Genomic DNA, 21,478 nt, shown 5'->3' with positions numbered 1-21,478 from the left:
CTCAAAAAGTGAACCATTGGAGCATTTTTCCTCTAAGAATGGTGGTAGAGACTTTGAATATTTTTAAGGTGGTGTTAGTTAGTCACTGGTGTTAGAAAGTGTGTAGGATTACAGGCTCACCTTCTGTTCCTTGTTTCTGATCAATGCTTGATTTACTTGCACTGTCAAAGGCGAACTCTTCTACATGGTTCATTTGCTGCAGAAAAGAACCATAAAATACAAATTTAATTTGCCTTTAGCTGAGATAAAAGGAGGAACGGTAAATATTTCAATACATCACAAAATGCTTTACTTGTATACACTGCTTTAATTAATGAAATACAGCAGGCCCCACAAATAGGAGATATTTAAAAAAATATTTATTTATATTTTTATATTTATATAATATATTGTAGCGCTACTCCAGTAGATCTACTAAATCAAATCACTAGATACAGTGGTTTGTCAGCAAAGAATGTTTATTCACATTTGCCTCCTCTTTTATATCACTTCTGGCCCAGACACCCAGCACCGGAAGTGACATCATCACATGCATACAATGCATCCAAATAGCACGTGGCTTGAAGTAAAGTCGACAGGAGCCCTGCGCCATCTTATAGGTAAGTACGCACTTTCTTTTGCATTGTGATTTGGCTAGCCGCACCAGTGGCGATCAGGCCCGTTGCTTTGCTTGGCCGTTCAGCCAGCCGCCTAAGTAGTGATTAGGTCCGTGATGCTGTGCGGCCTTTCGGCCAGCTGTGTGAACAGTGATCGGGCCCACGGTGCTGCGCGGCTGTTCACCCAGCTGCAGAGGTGGTGGTTCGGCCCATTGCATTACACAGCCACTCCCCTGTTAAAGTATTAAATATATTATAGTTATATTTGAACAAACAAGATAAATCACTTCCAGTGATGTTGATTGAGGATTAAATGTTGCCAGGCCACTAAGGATAACTTCCCTGTTCTTCTTGAAAAATGCAATCCCTACTATTAAACAGGAAAATTTGCAGTTGCTGTGATTGTAGTTCAATACATTAAAGTGCTGGAGAAACTCAGCAGGTCACGCAGCATCTATGAGAAATTAAGGGTAACGAATGTTTTGGGCTCGGCCCTTCTTTAGGGGATGAGCACAAAGAAGGCAGGCGTCTGAATAAAATGGTTGGGGGAGGTGGAGAGGAAGATGGAAGGAGCAGGGAGACTAGTACATGCTAAAAGGTAACTCTTCTTCTTGTTTATTACCTCTGGTTCTATTTGGTCTTGGGTGGGTACAGCCAAACCATCTGTTCCATACAGTTCCTGTGCCTTTTCAATCATTTCTTTGGAGATAGTAATATGTCCAGAGTTAATTTTGCAAACCAGGGTTTGTAGATTAAAAAATAACTCCTCAAGTTGCTGTCTTGAAACATCTTCTGTCAAGAAAATATGGTGAGTTAAATATTACTTTGGGCAGTAACAATATTGCATTGCAAAGTTGGTACTGTGAATTCCATCCCATTCAAAACCTCATCATATTTTTTGTTGTCTCTTTTAAAGATAATTTGCTCAGGTATTCAAATTGAGTCGGAGGAAACTCAATATAAAATATAATGGAAATTCCACCGAGAAAAATGAAAACGGAATCCCTCAAAATTATTTTAAAATAATACAGAGAAACGAGTTTACTGTGGTGTTTGTTGAGCTCCAGGCTTCTCAATGACCATAAGGTCATAGAGTTGTAATGCACAGAAGCAGGCTCTTCAACCCCACCACACCCATGTTGACCATTTTAATTGGTACGAGTCCTATTTGCTCTCATTTGGTCTGCAGTCTTCTTTGCTTTGGTGATTGTAGTGCACTACCAGTAACCACAAAGACAAGGCAGAGGGAACGATAGGCTTTAATGTACAGAAGAACATTGGTGGCCCAGATCCAGGTATAGAAATGGCAGGAAGGGAGAGGTGGCTTGACCTTTATGACCCAGGACCACGGGGGAGGAGTCATAGGGTATGAATCATCAGTGGGCGGGCCAGCTCCATATATACAGTAGTCAATCATAACTATATACAATGGAGGAAACATATCACCACAGTGATTCAAATGGTTGTCTAGATATTCTTAAATATTGTCAGTATGCCTGCTTCCTCCACTTCCTCAGGCAACCTTTTTCAAATTCAAGATTGGTGTGGTGCATTTTATGATTAGAAGTGGCACATTGAAGGAAGCAGGATTAGTGTAGAGGGGGGCACGATAAGTGTGGAAGGAAGCACAATTAGCGTAGACGGAGTCTCTTTCCCCCTCCCACCCTGGCCGGGGCTGATACCCCCCCTCACCAGCACCACCACCCCCCTCCCCCCCAACATACACCTCTTTCTTCTCTGCTCCATCCACCCTTCCTCCTCCTCCTCTTTTGGCTCTCAACTTATTAAAGGGTGAAGCCAAATACAACATGGAAGCCATCTTGTGAGACCTCCTTGTCGCCCTTTATTTTGACACATGAAATGTAAGAGGTTGACCACCCCTGTCCTAGATACTCACTGTATGAGAGACTCACTACTTCTAAACCTCCTACATCTTACCGTTTACCTGTGCCCTGAACCAAAGGGAAAAGATTCATCTTATCTCCCTATCCACCCCCTTCGTAATTGTGAATACTATCATCTGCGCTAGTGAAAACAAGTGCATCCTATCTAATATCTCTTTGTAACAGAAATGCTCCAATCTAGGCATCTTTGCACCCTCTCCAGTGAAATTCCATGCTTCTGTTAGTACAGCAAGCAGATCTGCACTCAGTACTCTAAAAGCAGCAGAGCCAATGTTTTATAAACTTGTAACCTGATGACCTGCTCTTAAAATTTATGCCACAGCTAATGGAGGATAGCATCTCACATGCCTTCACCGTCCCATGCATCTCTTCAATCAATCTCTACCCAAGGTCCATCTATACATTCAGACTCCCAAGGGCTCCACAATTTATAGTGCATGTTCTACCCTCACTTGAACTTCCAGGAAAACTTGGTCCAGTTTATTTTCCACAGGACCTGAATTAGGAATGTGAGGAACAGATCTGTGTTATCTTCTTTGCATTATTGAGCTTCTGAGCCGGTTGTTTCTGGTTCCACCATCAACTTTGTTACCTTTCATTATATCCTGAGCTTCAAAATTAGCAGTGATTGTGGTTTCCAACTTGTCAACTGCGATCCATTTTTCTTGCGTGTTTTGCCATTCATAGGGGTTTAAACATTCTAACATTTCCTAAAGTAAAACAAGAGACACTTTCAGAATATCGGCTCTCAAAATGGATAGAATTAACAATGATTCCTGAGTGACATCAGAAAGTTTATCTTCACATAGCAGTGGTTGAAACTTGTATATGTGATCCATATTCTATAACTGTTTAGCGCCAATTGAAGCTATGGCATATATTTTGGATAAGTGTCTCATAGGATGTGGAATCAAAGGTTCTTGAACTACAAATCAGACAAGTCATAAATTGAGCAAGCAAATAAGTACGGGAGGAATGCAGCTGGTCAAACAGCATCCATGAGGAAAAATGGTTTGTCTCGCTACATCTATGATTCAGAGAAAGTGAAAATGTTAAGAATGGGGCAATAGAGGGGAGTGTTCAAGGGAGGGGCAAAGCACATCAGGTTATTTTGGTGTGGGATAGAGATATGGAGAGATTAGTTGTCCAAGGTGAAACTGAAATGATTGGAACCAGGAAATTACCAAAGTCTGGTGGGTGTAGTGTGGAGGATCATTTGACCCCTATGGTGGGAACCTGGTCGGAAACCACCACATCTGTCAATCAAGTTCAAGACCACCCATGCTGAGGACTTACCTTGCCATTGGCCCCTTTAAAAGAACACATATATTCCCACTTCCTCCTTTATTCACTTGCCCTAGTTTGTGCATACCTGGGCTGGCATTACTGGCTGGTAGGGGATTTAAAGCCCAACACGTGGAGCAGCTGGGCCTCTTTTTGCTGTTGAAAGAACCCAATCTCTACTCCAGGTTATGAGCCAGAGATGATGCTGAAGAATCAATCACTAGGTGTGTGCCAGTAATGGATGGGGGCATTATTGTGGTGCATAGCATCAAAACATTGATGTAATGTATTTCTTCTTTTCTAATTAATTAGTGTTGTACCTGCACTGGGACTAGGGGTGGTGGGTACTCTTTGTGCATCTTTCTTCTATAATATATTTAATGCGTTTTGTAGTGATCATCAGTTTAGTTGCATTCGATGTGGCTGTTTTGCCACATGTGCATGTGATCCCTGTGGCGACTTTCCCTTGTGGGTAAAGGTCTTTTGTTATTAAAAAAAAATTAGACATACAGCACAGTAACATAAGCCCATAAGTCTATGCTGGCCAATTTACACCCCATTAAACTACCTTTTGAACAGAGGGAGGAAACTGGAGACCCCGGAGAAAACCCACCCAGACACGAGGAGAACATACAAACTCCTAACAGGCAGCATGGGATTCAAACCCCGGTCTGGTCCTGATCGTTGGCGCTGTAAAGGCATTGAACTGACTTCTATGCCAATCGTACTGCCCATAATAATCAATTCTTATCCAGACTCATTGCTTCTCGGACCCCCTGAACTTGTTCCTCGCATCACACTGAACAATGGGAGTAGGAATGGCAAGAAATAGCATAATTAAATAGGATAACAGGGGCTGAATAATTTAAAAAAAATCATAGGGCTTATCTCATATTAGAGGTGTAAGGAACTCCATTGTTATGATGGAAGGTAACTTATTGAAACAAATGAAATTCTAAAAAAGCTTCATTGGGTGGGTGGTGAGACATTTCCCTTTGTCCATGAATCTTGAACTAGTTCTGACAGGCTCAGGACAAGGAGTTTAGACAGGTCAGCAAGTCACCTAAGGGGCTGGTAAATCATGAAATTCTCTGATGCTCAAATTCCTTAGTACAACAATCAAGATGAGGACGGATAAAATGTAGATTTTGGGAAAAATCAAAGATTATGGGGAATTGTGGTAAATCAATCACAACCTAGTGACTGGAATATAGGAGCAGGAATGGGCACGTGACTCCTCGAGGAGCCACATGCCTATTTCTGCTCCTCTATTCCATCAATCAGTTTCCGCATCACATACAATATTTCAACTATAATCTACTCTAATAAATGAACTACTTCAGACTTTTAATAATTGTATCATTACTGTGAAGGATTTCATTCATGATACTTCATCCCATTTTAAAAATTGATCCTGTTTTGGACTGGACTTCGCACCTTTAGTTCCTGCATCTGATGGCTGATATGTCGATAAAATCCCTGCAAGTCATTCTTCTGTTTACTCAGCTGAGAAGCAAAGTGAAGATTCTGGTCCTCCAGTTTATCAAACAAGGTGCAGACACTAAAATCCTCCAGTTCAGATGCCTGTTGTCTTTTCGCTGTTAAATGATAAAATCCATAACACACTTCATTTCTTCTCGTATTTAATTTTTAAAAATTAACTATACAACACACTGCAAAACCATAGAAAATGGCCGCACTTGTAATTGCAGCCAAAATATTTTACTGGTGACACAGCAGCGCAATTGGTAATGATGGTCGCTTGTGATGATTGAAACAAGAACTGTATAATGATCACACTGAGATGTTGTTAGTGAGCTACCTGTCAGGTTGCAGCTTGTAATTGCTTCGGAGATTATTTGGGAACCCTGTAGCTCCTCCTGCCCACCTGGCTCTCCTTTTGATGAGCCAAGAAGCTGTGCATGCAACAGCCCTCCCTCCCTCCCATTTCTTCTCGACTTCACCTAATTGGAAGAGACGAAGAAGAAAGAGCAAGCTTTTCACTTTAGTGCCTTTGGAGAGCCTTTTCACCATGAATGTGAAATTTCGGGGTGGAATGTCAATAGTGAAGTATAATGCAGTATCAAAATGGAAAATAAAACAGTAAAACCCCTGGTATCTGGCACATTGGTAGATGCCGGATAAGTGAATTTTTCGGTTGCTTGAGATTGCATTTTGTGTGATTGGTGAACTAACGATGAGGCGCACCAGTTTTAACCTAATTATTTTTTGCAGTTTCTTTGCTGGTTGCTTGAGACTGCCGGTGGCTTATATCATTTTTTAATTTTGTCAGTAAATTTAATAGCCTCTTCCTTTTGATTTGGTAATGTATTCTGTTAATATTTATAGTCATATAGTTCAACATGGCCATTTCATTCTTTGTTTACATCTCATTTCCGCTTCCTCACCACCACCTTTCCCCTTTTCTCCATTTCCATTTCTGTTTTCTTTTTTTGAATGCACTGTATGACAACACTTCTAAAACATAAAATATTTCCACCATTCCCACATCTAAAATTCCCTTAACTCCAAATGAACCCCCATCCCTCTCTGAGTTGTACCTTGTCCCTTGCCGGGCAACCACAACACCCCTCTCCATTTGGATTGCGAACCCACTCGCAAGCATCAGCTGATTTCGCAGTGACTGTTATTCTCTCCCACCCAACCCCCTCCAGAAAAGATTTTTATCTTCACATATAACAAAGCTCACCCTCTTTTTTTTCCCCTCTTACTTCCTTTTCTTTCCCTCCATTAGTTCTTACTTATACATTTTTTTTCTTTATATATAGTTTGTCATATTACATCTCTTGTTACATCTCTCTTTCTGTCTTGCAGGCATTCTGCAAATTCTCGTGCTTTCTCCGGATCCGAGAACAGTCTGTTTTGCTGCCTCGGGATAACTATTTTAAGCACCACTGGATATCTTAACATAAATTTATAGCCTTTCTTCATAGGATTGACTTTGGTGCGTTAAACTCCTTCTTCTTCTTCAGGAGCTCAAAACTTATGTCTGGATAGAAAAAAAACTTTTAACCTTTGTATTCCAGTGGTTTTTTTTGTCTTCTCTAATTTTTTTCATTGCCTTCAATATATTTTCTCTTGTCGTGTATCTCAGAAATTTTACTAAAACGGATCTTTGTTTTTGTTGTGACTGTGGTTTCGGGACTAATGTTCTGTGTGCTCTTTCTATTTCCATTCCTTCCTGCATTTCTGGCATTCCCAGGACCTTTGGGATCCATTCTTTTATAAATTCTTTCCTATCTTTGCCTTCTTCATCTTCCTTAAGGCCCACTATCTTTATATTGTTTCTCCTACTATAGTTTTCCATTATATCCATCTTCTGAGCTAACAACTCCTGTGTTTCTTAAATTTTTTTATCACTTTCTTCCAATTTTTTTTTTAAGTTATTCACTTCCATTTCTATGGCCATTACACGTTCTTCCACATTTTCTAATCTTTTCCCTACATCTGTTATGACCAGCTCTATTCTACTTACATTCTCTTCTGTACTTTTCATTTTTCTTTTCATTTCACTAAATTCTAGTATCAGCCATTCTCTTAATGCTTTCATATGTTCTTGAATTTTTTTTAAATCTATGTACTGTCCATTCATTTTACCTCCTATTTCTCTGTGCAGAGCTTGGTCTTCTTCTTCTTCTGTGTCTGCTCTTGGGTTTGTGTCTTCTACTTCTCTTCCTTGTATATGTTTCTCTTCTAACTTTCTTGTTGAGCTGCTTGTCTCAGTTTGTTGGGTATTTTTTTTTCCATGGTGTCTTGGTGTTGGTCCTCTTCTTCTGGGTTGATTATCTGTTGTGTCTCTCATTTCCTTTTTTCATTCTCATCCCTCCCATTCCCATTATTTTCTTTATCTTCCAGCTTGGAGCCCTGCTGTCGGGTCTCTCTCAGCTGTTCGTGCTGTGGAGTTTTACTCCACAGCTGGTCCCCCCTCTCGTCGGTGTTGTCTTTATCATGCGCGGTTGCGCACCTCTGTTTGGCTCTGTGAGCCATCTTTGCAGTCCTGCGTTCAATGGGTCGCGTCCCTGTGGGGTCTCCACTGACCTCGGCAAGTGGGATCCTCTTTCCATGGCGGGTCCCTGCTTTTTCGTACAGGTAAGGTCTTCACCTTTCTCTTTTGGCATCTTTATTTCTTCTTTTCTTCCTGTTGTTTTTGGCTTTTCTTTCTTAGGCACCATTTTCTCCACACCTTTATTGTTTATTTGTTGTGATTTGTGTGTCTGGGGCTTTGTTCTTTCTTTACGTTTTTCCTTCTTTTTTGGTATTCTTCTACCTGCCATTACTCCATCACATGACTCCTCCAGGCTGCCGGTGGCTTGAATTCGGGTTAACAGGGTTTTACTGTGGTTTCTTTGAGACTGTGTATGTATGTATGTGTGCACTATCTTAGTTGGTGTACAGCTCATGACATTTCTTCTGGGCTTGATTATTTTTACACTGATTCACTCTCTTCAGGGAGATCATGTAATCACTATCTGCCAGACAGATGAAATGGTGGCTTTGCAGGATTTTCCAAGTTCATAGCACACAGGTCCTCTGCATAGGCCTCCTAGACTTGAGCATTCCTCTCAATAGACTTGGTTATCATTCCCTCTGTAACCTCCCTCTCCTATATGGCATCCAATGTCTGTTGCCGATGTAAGTTTTCCATGAAAAACACACCTTTAAAGGCTGATGTCTCTCTTCTAATTGTTGCAAAAAAAGGTATTTCCACCTGCTCTGGTTTGAATCAAATCTTGTAAGGAATTGCCCAGGTTTCATTGCAGTACAGTTGTGGGTGTGAAGCATCCTTACATATGTCATCATTTCATCAGGGTTTGCTGAATCCACTTGGCTGTTAGTCTTAATTCAGCACACTTTGAGCATCCTCTGATGCAGTGGGAAACCCGATTTCTGGAGAGGTAATGACAGTGATATCAGTTGAGGGCCAATCATTGTCAAGATTATGAGACTGGTTTATGGGAGCATCCTCTGAATTTTGCACCCTCATACCTGGAATTACAGCAACCAAAGTGATTATAACAGGGATACACCAGATGTCTGGACCAAAGAACTCTAAAGTCTGATGGCTCTGGGCTGCAGGAGCTAGCAAGTTCAAGTTTATTGTCATCAGGTTGTATAGTGCTACATCGCAATGGAAATTCACCAAGGTAGGGTTTTTTTTTTAAAACACTACATTTATTAGTAACTACTACTAATAAAAAACATTAGCAAAATCAAAAGCAACAATGTGCAAGTGTGTATGTGTGTGAGAGAGAGAGAGGGAGAGAGAGAGAGAGAGAGAGAGAAAGAGAGAGAGAGAGAGAGAGAGAGAGAGAGAGAGAGAGAGAGAGAGAGAGAGAGAGAGGGGGGGGGGGGGGGGGGGGAGAGAGAGAGAGAGAGAGAGAGAGAGAGAGAGAGCGAGAGAGAGAGAGAGAGAGAGAGAGCACACCCCCAAACCTGGAAAGCCATTAAAAGCTTAGCCTTACAAATCCATTTTCAAATTGAAGACTTTTAACTGAAGGAAATGACTGAGTGCTAAGTGACCAGATGGCCGAAAACTCACAAATCCTTATTGAATTTCTTTCAGAAAAATATCGTTTCATATCTTCTTTCTTCTTCTTTGGCTTGGCTTCGCGGACGAAGATTTATGGAGGGGTATGTCCACGTCTAATGGGTGTCATAACTCCCCTATTCTTTGCATAGGGGGAAGTGAAATGTGTGACTTCCACAATACTTCGATGAGATGGCCACTGGTCACAAAGTGCTGTTCGTTCAGTGTTCCACACACAGGACTCTCTCACCATCTGTGTCCCTGAAAAAAGCACCCAATGTCCATTCTCCTCTCCAAAGTAGTGAATTTGGTACAGTATGTACTAGCTGATGCCACCCAGTCTCTCTAAAGCTGTGAATGGTTGCAGCCTGTAGTAGTCCTTAAAGTGATACTCACACTAAATGAAACAGGAGCTCGTAATAACATATACACATACAAATGATGAAACAGCGTATCTCTGGACCATTGTGCACACACAGACACACAGTATAACACAAGGAAATGACATAAATTCATAGCGATCTGAAATAAATATACATATAAAGATAATTATGGTTTTCAACAGTCTCAATACCCACAGAAAAAAGCTGCTTCCCAGCCTGACAGTCCCAGCTTTTATGCTCCTGTACCTCTTTCTTGAAAATAGAGTCTGAAATATACTGTGGCTGGATGGTAATGGTCTTCAATGAATATCTGAGGCCTCTTTAATCACTACTCCCTGTAGATATCATCAATAGAGGGAAGGGAGACCCCAGTGATCTTCTCAGAAGTTTTAATCACTCTCCAGACAGACCTCCAATCTGAGTTACCATACCATGGTTTAATACAGCCAACCAGGGATGTTCTCTATTGTACAAAGATGTGTAGGGTGAGGGATGCAGGAAGAATCCATAGGTTTTGAATTTAACCTTGTCCAGTCAGTTAATGGAAGCATAAGGTTCATGGGAAACCAGCATTTGATTTGAGTTTATAAAAGGAGAGCAAATTTTCAATGAGTACAGGTTTATGGAGGATGAAAGATAAGAGGATACCCAGCATCAGAGCTGGCAAGCATAGAGATGACCACTAATTGGTCTTTAGTTAATGTTCTCATTCAATAGCTGGTTCTCTGGCAAGCAACATACACTCAGTAACATTAGCCGAGCTGATGAGTCCAAGACTTGAACCATGTGCTGAACCAAAGTTCTGCTATTAAAAGGATTTTATTTTCTTAGAAATAAAACACCTCCGTACTGTTAAATAAATCAGCTACTAAATAAAATATGTGGTAAAGTGTATATTGCACAAGACAACCTTTTCGGAGGAGGAGAGAGAGATGTTTTCTTATTACCTACTATGTGGGCTAACTCCTCTTCTGTTTCTGCTCCTTCTCCCGCACCTCGAGGTCCAAGAGCTTCATAAAAATCCAAGCTAAGGAGAAATATTACATCTTTAGTGACTGCCCTGACCTAAAACAAGCTACAGGAAAATCCAGAGTCTCACAGCTTCAGCCACCAGAGTTGGACCCTGACCTGCAAAGGTGTCTGTGTGGAATTCTGATGACTGCATTAATTTACTCATCGCAGGCTGGGAGATTGCTTTGCTGAGCACCTTCGCTCTGTCTGCATCGGTGACAGGGATCTCCCAGTGGCCAACCGTTTACAATTTTGCACCCTACTCCTGTGCTGACATGACTGTCCATGGCCTCATGCACTGTCAAACCCAGATCACCTGTAAATTGGAGGAGCAACATCTAATTTTCCTTCAGGACACTCTCCAGCTAGATGGAGGCACACACTTCATCCAACATCAAGTTCTCCAGTTTCTGCTAGACCACTCCCTGTTCTCCCCCTCTTCCCCATCCCTCTAATTTCTTTCCTCCAGCTCTCCACCCACTTCCCTCTCTATTCACAGACCCATGCCCCTTCCCCTTGCTTTTTGGTGGGCCCTCCCTCCCTTATCCACCTATTATCTCCTGCCAGTGGGACTGTGCTCCTCACCCTGCCCCTCCCCCCACCATTTTGTTTGGGCACCTGCTCACATTTTGTTCATACCTTGATGAAGGGCTCAAGCCCTAAACACTTGGTTATGTATCATTATCTTTGATACATAAAAGTACACTGTCTGACTGGCTGATTTCTCCAAGTGTTTTTACTTCAATCATGGCGTCTGCAGACTTTCATGTTTTGCTCCTGAGTTTCCTTCGAGTTCTCTGGTTTTCTTCCAGATCCCTTGGTTAATTGATTAGTCAAGTTAATTGGCCAATATATGAAGAGTGTAGAATGGGTAGGTGATGGTTGGCATGGACTTAGTGGATAAAGGGCATGAGGGGGTTAGCCTGGGACTATATTTAATGAAGGATGAAGGGGGAGTGTTATAGATACATACATTTATGGAAATAAATAATTAAGATAGAAGCAAGACGGTTGTTTTCACTGGCAGGTGAGGCTATAAGAAGAGGGCATACCCTAAAGATTCAGGGGAGTAGATTTAAGACAGAGATGGAGGAACTTCAACTCCCAGAAATCAGTGAACCTGTGGAATTCTCTGTGCAGAGAAGCAGTAGAGACTTCCTCATTCAATTTATTTAAGGCACAGATAGATATTAGAATAGTAGGGGAATTAAGGGTCATGGAAAACAGGCTGGTAAGTGGGCCTGAGTCCATGGCCAGATCAGGCACAACCTTAGTGAACAGTTGAGAGGAGTCGACGGGCCAGATGATGTACTCCTGTCCTATTGTTTACATTCTTATCTTTTTATGGGCTGTGCCACAATAGCATTCTATGACAAAACATACAATATGTAAGATGCGCACATTTCACTTCATATAATTCCCCAGTGTTCTTCGCATCGTGATTCCTTTCCAAGCTCTTGAAGTGATGGGTAGGTGAACTGGGGGAAAGGCACCGTCAATACTTTCATCAGTTAACCATGTTTGGTAGTGAAACAGAAGGAATTTCCCATGACACCAATAAGGGTTAAAGTTCATGGGGCGACTGACACGTTGCACAACTGTGCCATTCTTAGCAACAACATTCACAAACTGGAAAATGTCATGACTTCACTTTTGGCACCGACAACTGAATATTTTAGTGGCCATAAAGAGTATCCTTGATAAATATGTATCTCTTTAAATATTAAAGGAAACCACAATATCACTTTTCAAAAACAAGGGTAAGATATTTTTTTAATATTTCACGTTACTATCTAACTATGTGGTGCTATTTATTATTTCTGATTAGCTCCCTCTTGCTTACCTGTCTCTCAGTATGATGCATTCAGGTGGGACATAAGGTTCTCCCAAACTGCGCCATTTGGGTTTCCACTTCCGCATGGGGTTTACTGAGGACTGAATAGGCTTCAGCATCAGAGCAGCCACTGTGAACAGTGCAGTCACCATGCCAAGGAGACTAAGGGTTCCTGAACCAAACAAGAAGAAGAGGAGATCACAAGATCTGCAGATAATGTAATCTGGAGCAAACTCGAGGGGTCAGGCAGCATTCACTTGAAATATCAATTGTCCATCTCCCTCTATGGTTGCTGCCTGGATGCTGAGGAAATTAACATTCCTGTTTCAGTCATAAATGATCCACCAAATCAATTACATTAAGAGACAATAACTGCAATAAACATGGATATTTTTCAAAGAATTGATTAAAGTTAATAATAAAAAGTGTACTGCATTATTGTACCACAGAATAGTGAGTGCTAAATGTAGCACCATGTATAGTATCTATAAAAGTCTGTATGTTGTAAACATGCCAATTAAATATTTCTTGGTTTTGTAAAACATAGTTTTCATATGTAATAATGAAAGTTTTTTTTCTTTTCAAATGCCAATTGAAAACACCATCTGAAGTTTGACTCTGCCCAGTTTCTAACCAAAAAATTCACATTGCAGTCAAAATTGGAACAAATATTTTTTATTTACCTATAATGAGGACCCAATCAGGTGTCAGGTTGAGGTTTTGCTGTTTCAGAATTCCATGTCTTAACAGTTGGAAGGGAGAAGATGGCTGGACAGATAAAGCAGGGTCGCACTCCGCACTAAACTTGCTGACACTTACAATTAGGGTCCAATCAGCTTGTGCATTGTCACAAAAGACATACTTCCCAGGTTCCATGAAAACATGTGCAAATCTGGCTCAACAAAAATCGGTGTTACACTCATAATATTTGGAATAAATCCCCAGATTTTGCAATCAAAAATGGTACAACGATAGGTATTCAATATTATTACTCTGAGAAACTGAAGGAAGCTGGGATTTATCCATATCTGGAGATAAATTAATGCAGACTCTCAGTGACCACCTCCTTTTCTGCACACTGCTTTGTTTGCAATCTTTCCCAGTCAACGAAAATCAGTTGAATCAACATGAAATAGTCTGATGTGAACAGAAGGAGTAGGCCTTGCCTGCCATTTAACGTCAGTGCCAATTCTGAGGCTTGACCACCTGTTCTTAGATTCCATCAAAATTTTAACATTTAGCTTCATATTTAATATACTCCATAAATGAGGCTGTTTAGCCTTTTACATTAGAGAATTCCAAAACTTCTCTCTCCTTTCAGTGAAGAAATTTTCTGTTATCTTGGTCTTAAATTATCAACTACTTGCATTGAGACTATGAGATTTCCAGCATAGCAGCTTAAGGAAGCACCATTCCTGCATCTAACCCATAAGAATTTCCAATTACATCTCTCTGAAGAGCATAGGCTTAAACAGACTTGATTTATATATAAAAATAATTAAATTTGAACATTTTACTTCCAACACAGTAGAAGCTGATTTCAGCCATTTGAACCCATGCCACCCAATTACACCCGTATTAACCTGCAACCCTATACATTTTGGAGGGTGGGAGGAAACTGGAGTACCCAGGGAAAACCCACACCTACCAGGTGATAATAAAAAGTTTACCGACAGCACAGTTTGTTAGTGCTGTCAGAGCGATCCACCGCGCTAATGGTGCCAGATATAACCATTCATAGATAACCCATTTGAGGAATCAAATCTGGCTTTACTGCTGTAAGTATGTCTATCCATAGGTATGGAGCTCAGATCTGTACACAATATTCCATGTGTCACACTTGGGCATTCTCCAAATTGGATCAAATAACAAAGAGCTATATTTAGTTGTGTGAGGTCCATTAATGGTGCACTGCTTAGCTAATTCCCTGACACTATTAAAGAGAAATTGAAGTGATTTATAATTCCAATAAATATTTAAAAACACGAAGGATTTTAAAAGAAAAATAACTTAATGTTATCTAGCTTTGATCTTAATACATATACGTTACAAACTTTAATCAATGTTCTATGAAGGGTTATTAAAGCTATTACTTTTATTCCTGCTTTGATGTCAATGACATTGCTGCAATATGATTGGTTCCTCAGTCAAGTGGATGCCATCTTGGTTGTATCATATAAAATAATAAAATGGATGACCAAGCAAGATATATTTGAAGAGGAGTGGGAGATATAGCAAGTGAGTAAGAGGGGACTTGGATGTGAGACACAATGAAAAAGAGAGAGGCCAAGGATGAGAGTGGTGTGAATGATAGTGGGTGACGTACAAGAATACAAATGTACACATGAGTGAGAAGTGGTGTTTGAACATCCATTCATCGTGGAATCTAATTATCACATTAGGATAAGTCCAGCTGTGGATTCAGGTCGATAATTGAATTGCTTTTCAAGAATTTAAGAATAGCCAGAATGTAAGTAAATAAAAGTATTATGATGCAAATACTAAGCAAAGATAAACATGTATTTGTCACAAATATGAAATGTGGTCACCTGGTAATGTTGAAATTAGTTTCCAGAATTAAATGATCCAACTTCCTGAAGGATCCAAAATCCCACTCTGAAACTGTGTTGAACAGGTGGTCTTTCTGGTAAACAGGATAGTGACTCAAGCTACGATCTGTCAAAGAGAATTTAAAATAAAACTTCTTATTGTCTTGAATCAAAGACCCACTATTAGGGTTATTTGGAAACAAACTAGAGAAAGAAAGTCAGGTGTTTATAGAAACTATAGGTTAATGCATCAGCAAACTAAAAGCTTAAAACTGCTAGACATTAATCAATTTCAAAGTTTAATACAGAAGGGTTTATAAAGCACCGAAGATGTCCTTAGCAGGATGCCGTTTTTGTAAAACTTAATTGTCAATATTAGCTAACAATTGTATTGTCCACATCTGAAGATTAATTTTAGAACAAGTAAAAGAGCAGTCATCATCTGGAATTCCCTACTTAGAAGCACATTGGAAGCACATTCACTGTAGCTTCCAAACAGGCCTTGAATGGATAGGTAAAGAAGAATATTACGTCTACTGGTGTGACACTCTTTGGACTGATCCAGTAGGCAGCTGCTGTAGATGGACTAAATGGTCTCTTTCCAAACTCAATTCATTTCTATCTTCCTCAACTCTGGGTATATGCATAATTTTAACTGATGTTACAATATAAAGATGTGAATTACATCATGTCTGTTGAACTCCTAGAAAGGATGTGAAAGTTGCTAATGGAACTGTAAGACGTGCATATCAAATATGCCAGTTAGCACATAAAACTGTCCATAATTCATTGGTTATGGATAAAATAATTGATAAATTGTACCAGTTTTTTTTAACATTGACATTTTTGCTTTTCTCAGCAGTAAATTTTGAAGTAACATGACCATTATCCTCATAGACATCCCCTCACATTGAGGATGACTTGCGCTAACTTTAGCTTTATGGATGGAGGCCAAAATGGGAATTATGGCCCTTGCCACAGAAGAGTTTCTCCTCTTTGTACTGACATGGACCAAAAACAGCCAGGCATCCATAGCGTCCCGGAATTTTTTCGAGCACATCCTTGAATCTTTTTCTGTGGATGCCATATTTTATAATGTTCTCATATTTTCTTACAACATAGACAAATATCATTTGGCCCATTTTATCCATGCCACTCTCGGCTCCTTTCTCTCCACATATTTTTTCACTCTCCTAGACTAAGGGGCAAAACATCAGAGCCCATTAAATGGGGAACATGTAAACTCCACACATAAAGCACCAGATATCAGGATTGAACCTGGGATGCTGGAATCATTCATCACCTACTGTTGTAGCACTGTGCAATTTCGATACCGTGCAAAGCCAGAAATGTTACTGTGACAAAGCCCAATGAGAGTAAAAAATTAACCCGACAGTGTAAATCAATCATCCTATGAAATTTTAAAGAGTTCACGTCTTCTGCTCACTAGTGTAGTCTCCACATAGTGCAGGGAGAAAAGAAATTGAGAAGGGAGAACAAGTAGCATGATATCAAATGTGAAAATCTTGGTAGCAGAGCATTAAAGAATTCTGGGATATGTATAGGTCATTTACTTAATTCTGCCATGTTTAAAATGAATGGGTGTATTATTTAACACCAAGAAAAAATATACAAAGATTCCAGGATGGACCACAGAAATATTCCCATATGTTGACATTCTTGAAGAGCCCAATTTTGAGAGAGAACCTGGGCTGAGAGGATGCAGAGGTAATGTGATAATTGTAATGTGATTATGGGGTATTCAGAGTTGAGACAAGGCTACACCAACAGGTTCCTTCAGAAATGACTTGCGTGTCACAGAAGGTAGACACTCACTGCTCTGGTGGATGCTGAGCTTGAAGAGGATCAAGTCATTTGGTTTTAGGCAGATGATGGGGTTTGGGATTTTGTGAATTCCTCCATGAAACACTGTTGAAGTGGTCCTTTGTAAGTGTCTTGGTGCTTTTGGCCGATATTGTAGATTTTCAAACATCTCAGGGCGCTCTGTCTCTGCACAGATCAAAATGGAAATCAATGTTTAAGAACAGATTGTAATCTCACTGGTTTGAAAGTTACACATGGAATAATTGTTTTCCACCTTGCCTTTATCAAATTTAGTTTAAAACCAGGTCTTTTATGCACAACAAATTGAAAGATGCTTGGTGCAGTTTGCCTCCAACAACTTGACATGGAATTCAGCAGGGCCTCATAACACTGAACAATGAAGATTTTACTTCTTGAGCACTTTTGCGTGTATTTTATGGCATTTGGGCTGGTGATCATAAATATCTCCTTAAAAATTTCTGATCATGTACTATTATTTAGATATAGCTTATTTTTGTGATTTTCTGTCCCATTTTAAGTCTACTTAATGTATACTAAACCATGAAGTACAACGTGTAATTGAAAATTCATTTTCTGCTTTCACACTTGAACTTCTTCCCTGCTGATCTCGGTGCAGTCAGTGATGAACATGGCGACATTGCAACCATGAAAAAGCATTATCAGGCCAACTGGAATCCATCAATGCTGGCCGACCTTTGTTGGACACTGACATGAGAGGCATCAGATGATGTGTACAAATGAAAATCAGTGGGAAAACATTTTTAATTTAGTTGAACTAATGCAATGTGTCAGCATCATTATGTGATTACACATGCTAAATTCAATAAAAGTGAATTTAATGTTTCTCCAATTTTCTACGCGAAACAACAAATCTGAAATTATCTCTGCCTTCAGCTTGAAGATGTCTATCATAATTCTCAATTTTTTTTTAGGAAGCAAAGCTTTTGAAAAAAATTGTTGTCCTGTGTTATCTATGGAGCTCCTCAACAAACTTGGGATGTCCGTTTAAACCTTTCTAATTACAGAACAAACCAAAAGAATTTTAATTTAAACACAATTGGACCATGTATTTAAGTAAGTTGAATACCAATCTGCATTCAATATATTAAGCTTTTCTGACTGGGAAATTACAATAAAGCAAATGATTATCAAGCAGATTAAACTCATCTTTTGCTATCTGATTATATTTTAATAATGCATCCCATTAGTTCATTTATCAAACTAGATAAATGGAAGGTCATCATTCATTTTGGAATAAAACATAATTAAAATTACCTTGTAACAGGATAATTTCCCATGAGTGGCATGTAACTGGGAATGAGGTGATGAGTAATGAGTAACAAAAGCTTTCTCTACAATGGCTATTTTCCTCAGTCCAATGCTCAGGATATTGATCAAATCGGTTACTGCAATAGCTGAAGAATTTTTATCCTTTACAAATTCTGAAAAAAGCAGCTACTCCACTATCACAAAGGTCTCTTCTATTTGTTTGAAACATATTTCCTTTACTTAACACCCAAGTAATTGTGAAGATATTTTAAATTCACGAGGAAATAGCGAACAAGATACAATGGACAAATATCTTCACCTAGTGGCTACGGCCTGAAAATGCAGCATTAATTGGAGAAACTACACAAAATCATGAGAATGCTTGCAAGAAGATATCAATCAATAATATTGACATAAACATCATAACAACAGGAAGTACATTTTATAGATGTATATTTAACTGACATTTTCATTCTAACAATATCCCACTCTGGGTTGCTAAATATAGTTTAAAACAAGTACAAAACTATTCTTCAAAACAAGTGTCAAATGACTTTCCAAATACAGAAAACTGATTTGTTTTGCCAGCAGTGTTATTTAAAAACTTTTTTCGGACACATTATACTCAAACAGGAATAGCTCATTTGAAATAATTAATTGGCAATCCATGTGCAAGCCACAGTAGTTTAGTTTTTTAAAATCTAATTTAAATTTAGACATACTGGACAGTAACAGGGCCTACTGGCTCACGAGCTTATGTGTTTGTTGTCTGTGTGTCCCTGTCACATTCCTGTCAGCAAATCAGCATTGTTATGCTTCAGTTACTGACCTGTTAAGAACCTGTCAACTGCATTCTTTCCAGACAAAATCCAACCAAAGATTCCAGCAGGCTCAAAGTGAATGAAATGGACTCTTGGACTGTTTGAAATGTGTTGATCTGGACCAAGCACTTCTGCAACAACCTAAGGATGTGAATCACACCAATTCATCTGAGCAAATAACCACTGGAATGGTTAAATATTTTAGCTTAATCTTTCTTTTTATTTCAGAATGTTATGCTTTTCCTGAGTTAACTGGGAGTGTATCAATGAATTGAATTATCATATTAATTCAGTTGATTGCTCAATGACATTCTCTTCCTAATCAGGCTCAAAAATCACGAAACCTATATTGGAAAGAAAAATCAAATCTCTTGTCAAATATAACCATAGAATAATCGAAAACAGGCCATTCAGCCCTTCTAGTCTGTGCCACTAGTCACATTGACCTGCTCCCATTCCATAATCCTCTAAGACCTCTAAGACCTCTCCCATCCATATCTCTATCCAATTTATTCTTAAAACTTAAGATCAAGCTTGCATTCACCACATCAGATGGCAGCTTATTCCACATTCCCTCCACTCTCTGAGTGAAGAACTTTCTCCTAAGGTTCCCCCTGAACCTTTCTCCTTTCCGCTTAAAATTATGACCTCTCATCTTTATATCCCCTAATCTGTGGAAAAAGCTTACTCACATCCACTCTGTCTATACCTTTCATAATCTTTTAAACCTCCATCAATACTCCCATCATTCTTCTTTGCCCCAAGGAATGAAGTCCTAACCTGTTTAATCTTTCCCTGTAACTCAACTTTTTTTAAAATAATTTTTTATTTTTCACACTATGAACCATATCAACCAAAATATGTACAAACCTTTCTCATTAAATTTACACAGTGGTCTTTTCTCCCTTTTTTTTACCCCCTTTCCCTCCCTCCCCTAAACCCACCCCCCTCCAAAACTCATAAATATTCAACATATACAATATAATAAAACCATAAAACAATATCTTCACACAAAGGAAAATAAACAAGAAAAATGTGTCATCTATTTATTACACACTGAATCTAGTCGTTTTTGTCTTCTAATCATTTTCATTCTCATTTTAGGGGATGGAAGTTGTAGGCAAGTTCTCTTGATCGAAGTATGGTTCACAAATTTGTTCAAACATTGTTACTTTTTCCAATGGAATACATTTATTCATTTCCATGTATACTCATGCTCTCTTCCATTTTCCAAGTTGACATTATACATTTTTTTGCTATCGCTAAGGCTATCATAATGAATTTTTTTTGGACTTTACCAAATTTGAGGCCAAATTCTCTACTTCTTATGTTACTTAAAATAAATATGTCTGGTTTTTTTTGGTATGTTATTTTTTGTAATTTTATTTAGTTCTTTCCAAAATGTATTCACTTTTGAACATGCCAAAGTTGCATGTAATGTTGATCCCATTTCCTTCTTACAGCTAAAACATCTATCCAATAATGTTGAATCCCATTTTGTTTTATTTTTGAGGAGTGATATATACCCTGTGTAACCAATTATATTGTATCATTCTTAACCTTATGTTTATTGTATTCTTCATAGTTCTAGACCATAATTTTTCCCATACTTCATTTTTTATCTTTATGTTTAGATCCTTTTCCCACTTCTGATTAGGTTTATAGTTTATTTCATTTTCCCCATCTTGCAGCTTAATGTACATGTTGGTTATAAATCTTTTAATTATCATTGTGTCTGTAATCACATATTTTAAGTTGCTTCCTTCAGGTAATCTTAAGCTGTTTCCCAATTTATCCTTTAAATAAGCTTTCAATTGATGATATGCAAATATTGTACCATGAGTTATTCCATATTTGTACTTCAACTGTTCAAATGTTAATGAATAATTTCCCAAAAATCAATTTTCTATTCTTTTGATTCCTTTTCTCTCCCATTCTCTAAAGGAAAGGTTGTCTATTGTATAAAAGATTAGCGGATTTTGCGTCAATAATAATTTTGGTATTTGATCATTTTTTTTCCTTTCTAAATGGATCTTCTTCCATGTTTTAAGTAAATGATGCAGTACTGGTGAGTTTTTACATTACACCAGCTTTTCATCCCACTTATAAAGTATATGTTCCAGTACCTTCTCCCCTTTTTTATCTAGTTCTATCTTAGTCCAGTCTGGTTTTTCCCTTGTCTGGTAAAAATCTGATAAATACCTTAATTGTGCAGCTCTATAATAATTTCTAAAATTTGGTAACTGCAAACCACTTGGTTGTACCTCTTTGCTAATTTATCTATCGCTACCCTTGGTTTCCTCCCTTTCCAGAAGAATTTCCTTATTATTCTCTTTAGTGCATTAAATAATTTTTCTGTTAAAGAAATTGGTAACATTTGAAATAAGTATTGAATCCTTGGGAACACATTCATTTTAATGCAGTTTACCCTCCC

The 21,478-nt window shown here is 38.8% G+C and overlaps 1 protein-coding gene across 10 annotated transcripts in view; it reads right to left on the bottom strand.

Annotated features, from left to right (window-relative positions):
- The window catches only part of LOC138741062 (uncharacterized), a 94,233-nt gene that overhangs the window by 22,194 nt on the left and 50,561 nt on the right, over positions 1–21,478 (bottom strand). For 9 of the 10 annotated variants that reach the window (XR_011343304.1, XM_069894547.1, XM_069894553.1 and 6 more), the window contains 10 exons: positions 19,053–19,185; positions 16,946–17,119; positions 15,110–15,236; positions 13,244–13,452; positions 12,570–12,732; positions 10,663–10,742; positions 5,222–5,382; positions 3,093–3,210; positions 1,219–1,388; positions 121–196 (listed from right to left, as the gene is read on the bottom strand). Coding sequence is in view for 9 of the 10 variants with exons in the window: in XM_069894547.1 (XP_069750648.1) it covers positions 121–196; positions 1,219–1,388; positions 3,093–3,210; positions 5,222–5,382; positions 10,663–10,742; positions 12,570–12,732; positions 13,244–13,452; positions 15,110–15,236; positions 16,946–17,119; positions 19,053–19,185 (1,411 nt within the window). In the remaining variant the exon portion in view is untranslated. The remainder of the gene's footprint in view (positions 1–120; positions 197–1,218; positions 1,389–3,092; positions 3,211–5,221; positions 5,383–10,662; positions 10,743–12,569; positions 12,733–13,243; positions 13,453–15,109; positions 15,237–16,945; positions 17,120–19,052; positions 19,186–21,478) is intronic. The other variant, XM_069894552.1, reaches the window with a different exon arrangement.

Source organism: Narcine bancroftii, chromosome 8 (genome assembly GCF_036971445.1).
Source record: "Narcine bancroftii isolate sNarBan1 chromosome 8, sNarBan1.hap1, whole genome shotgun sequence".
Classification (NCBI taxonomy): Eukaryota; Metazoa; Chordata; class Chondrichthyes; order Torpediniformes; family Narcinidae; genus Narcine; species Narcine bancroftii.
This window is presented reverse-complemented; position numbering and strand designations above follow the sequence as displayed.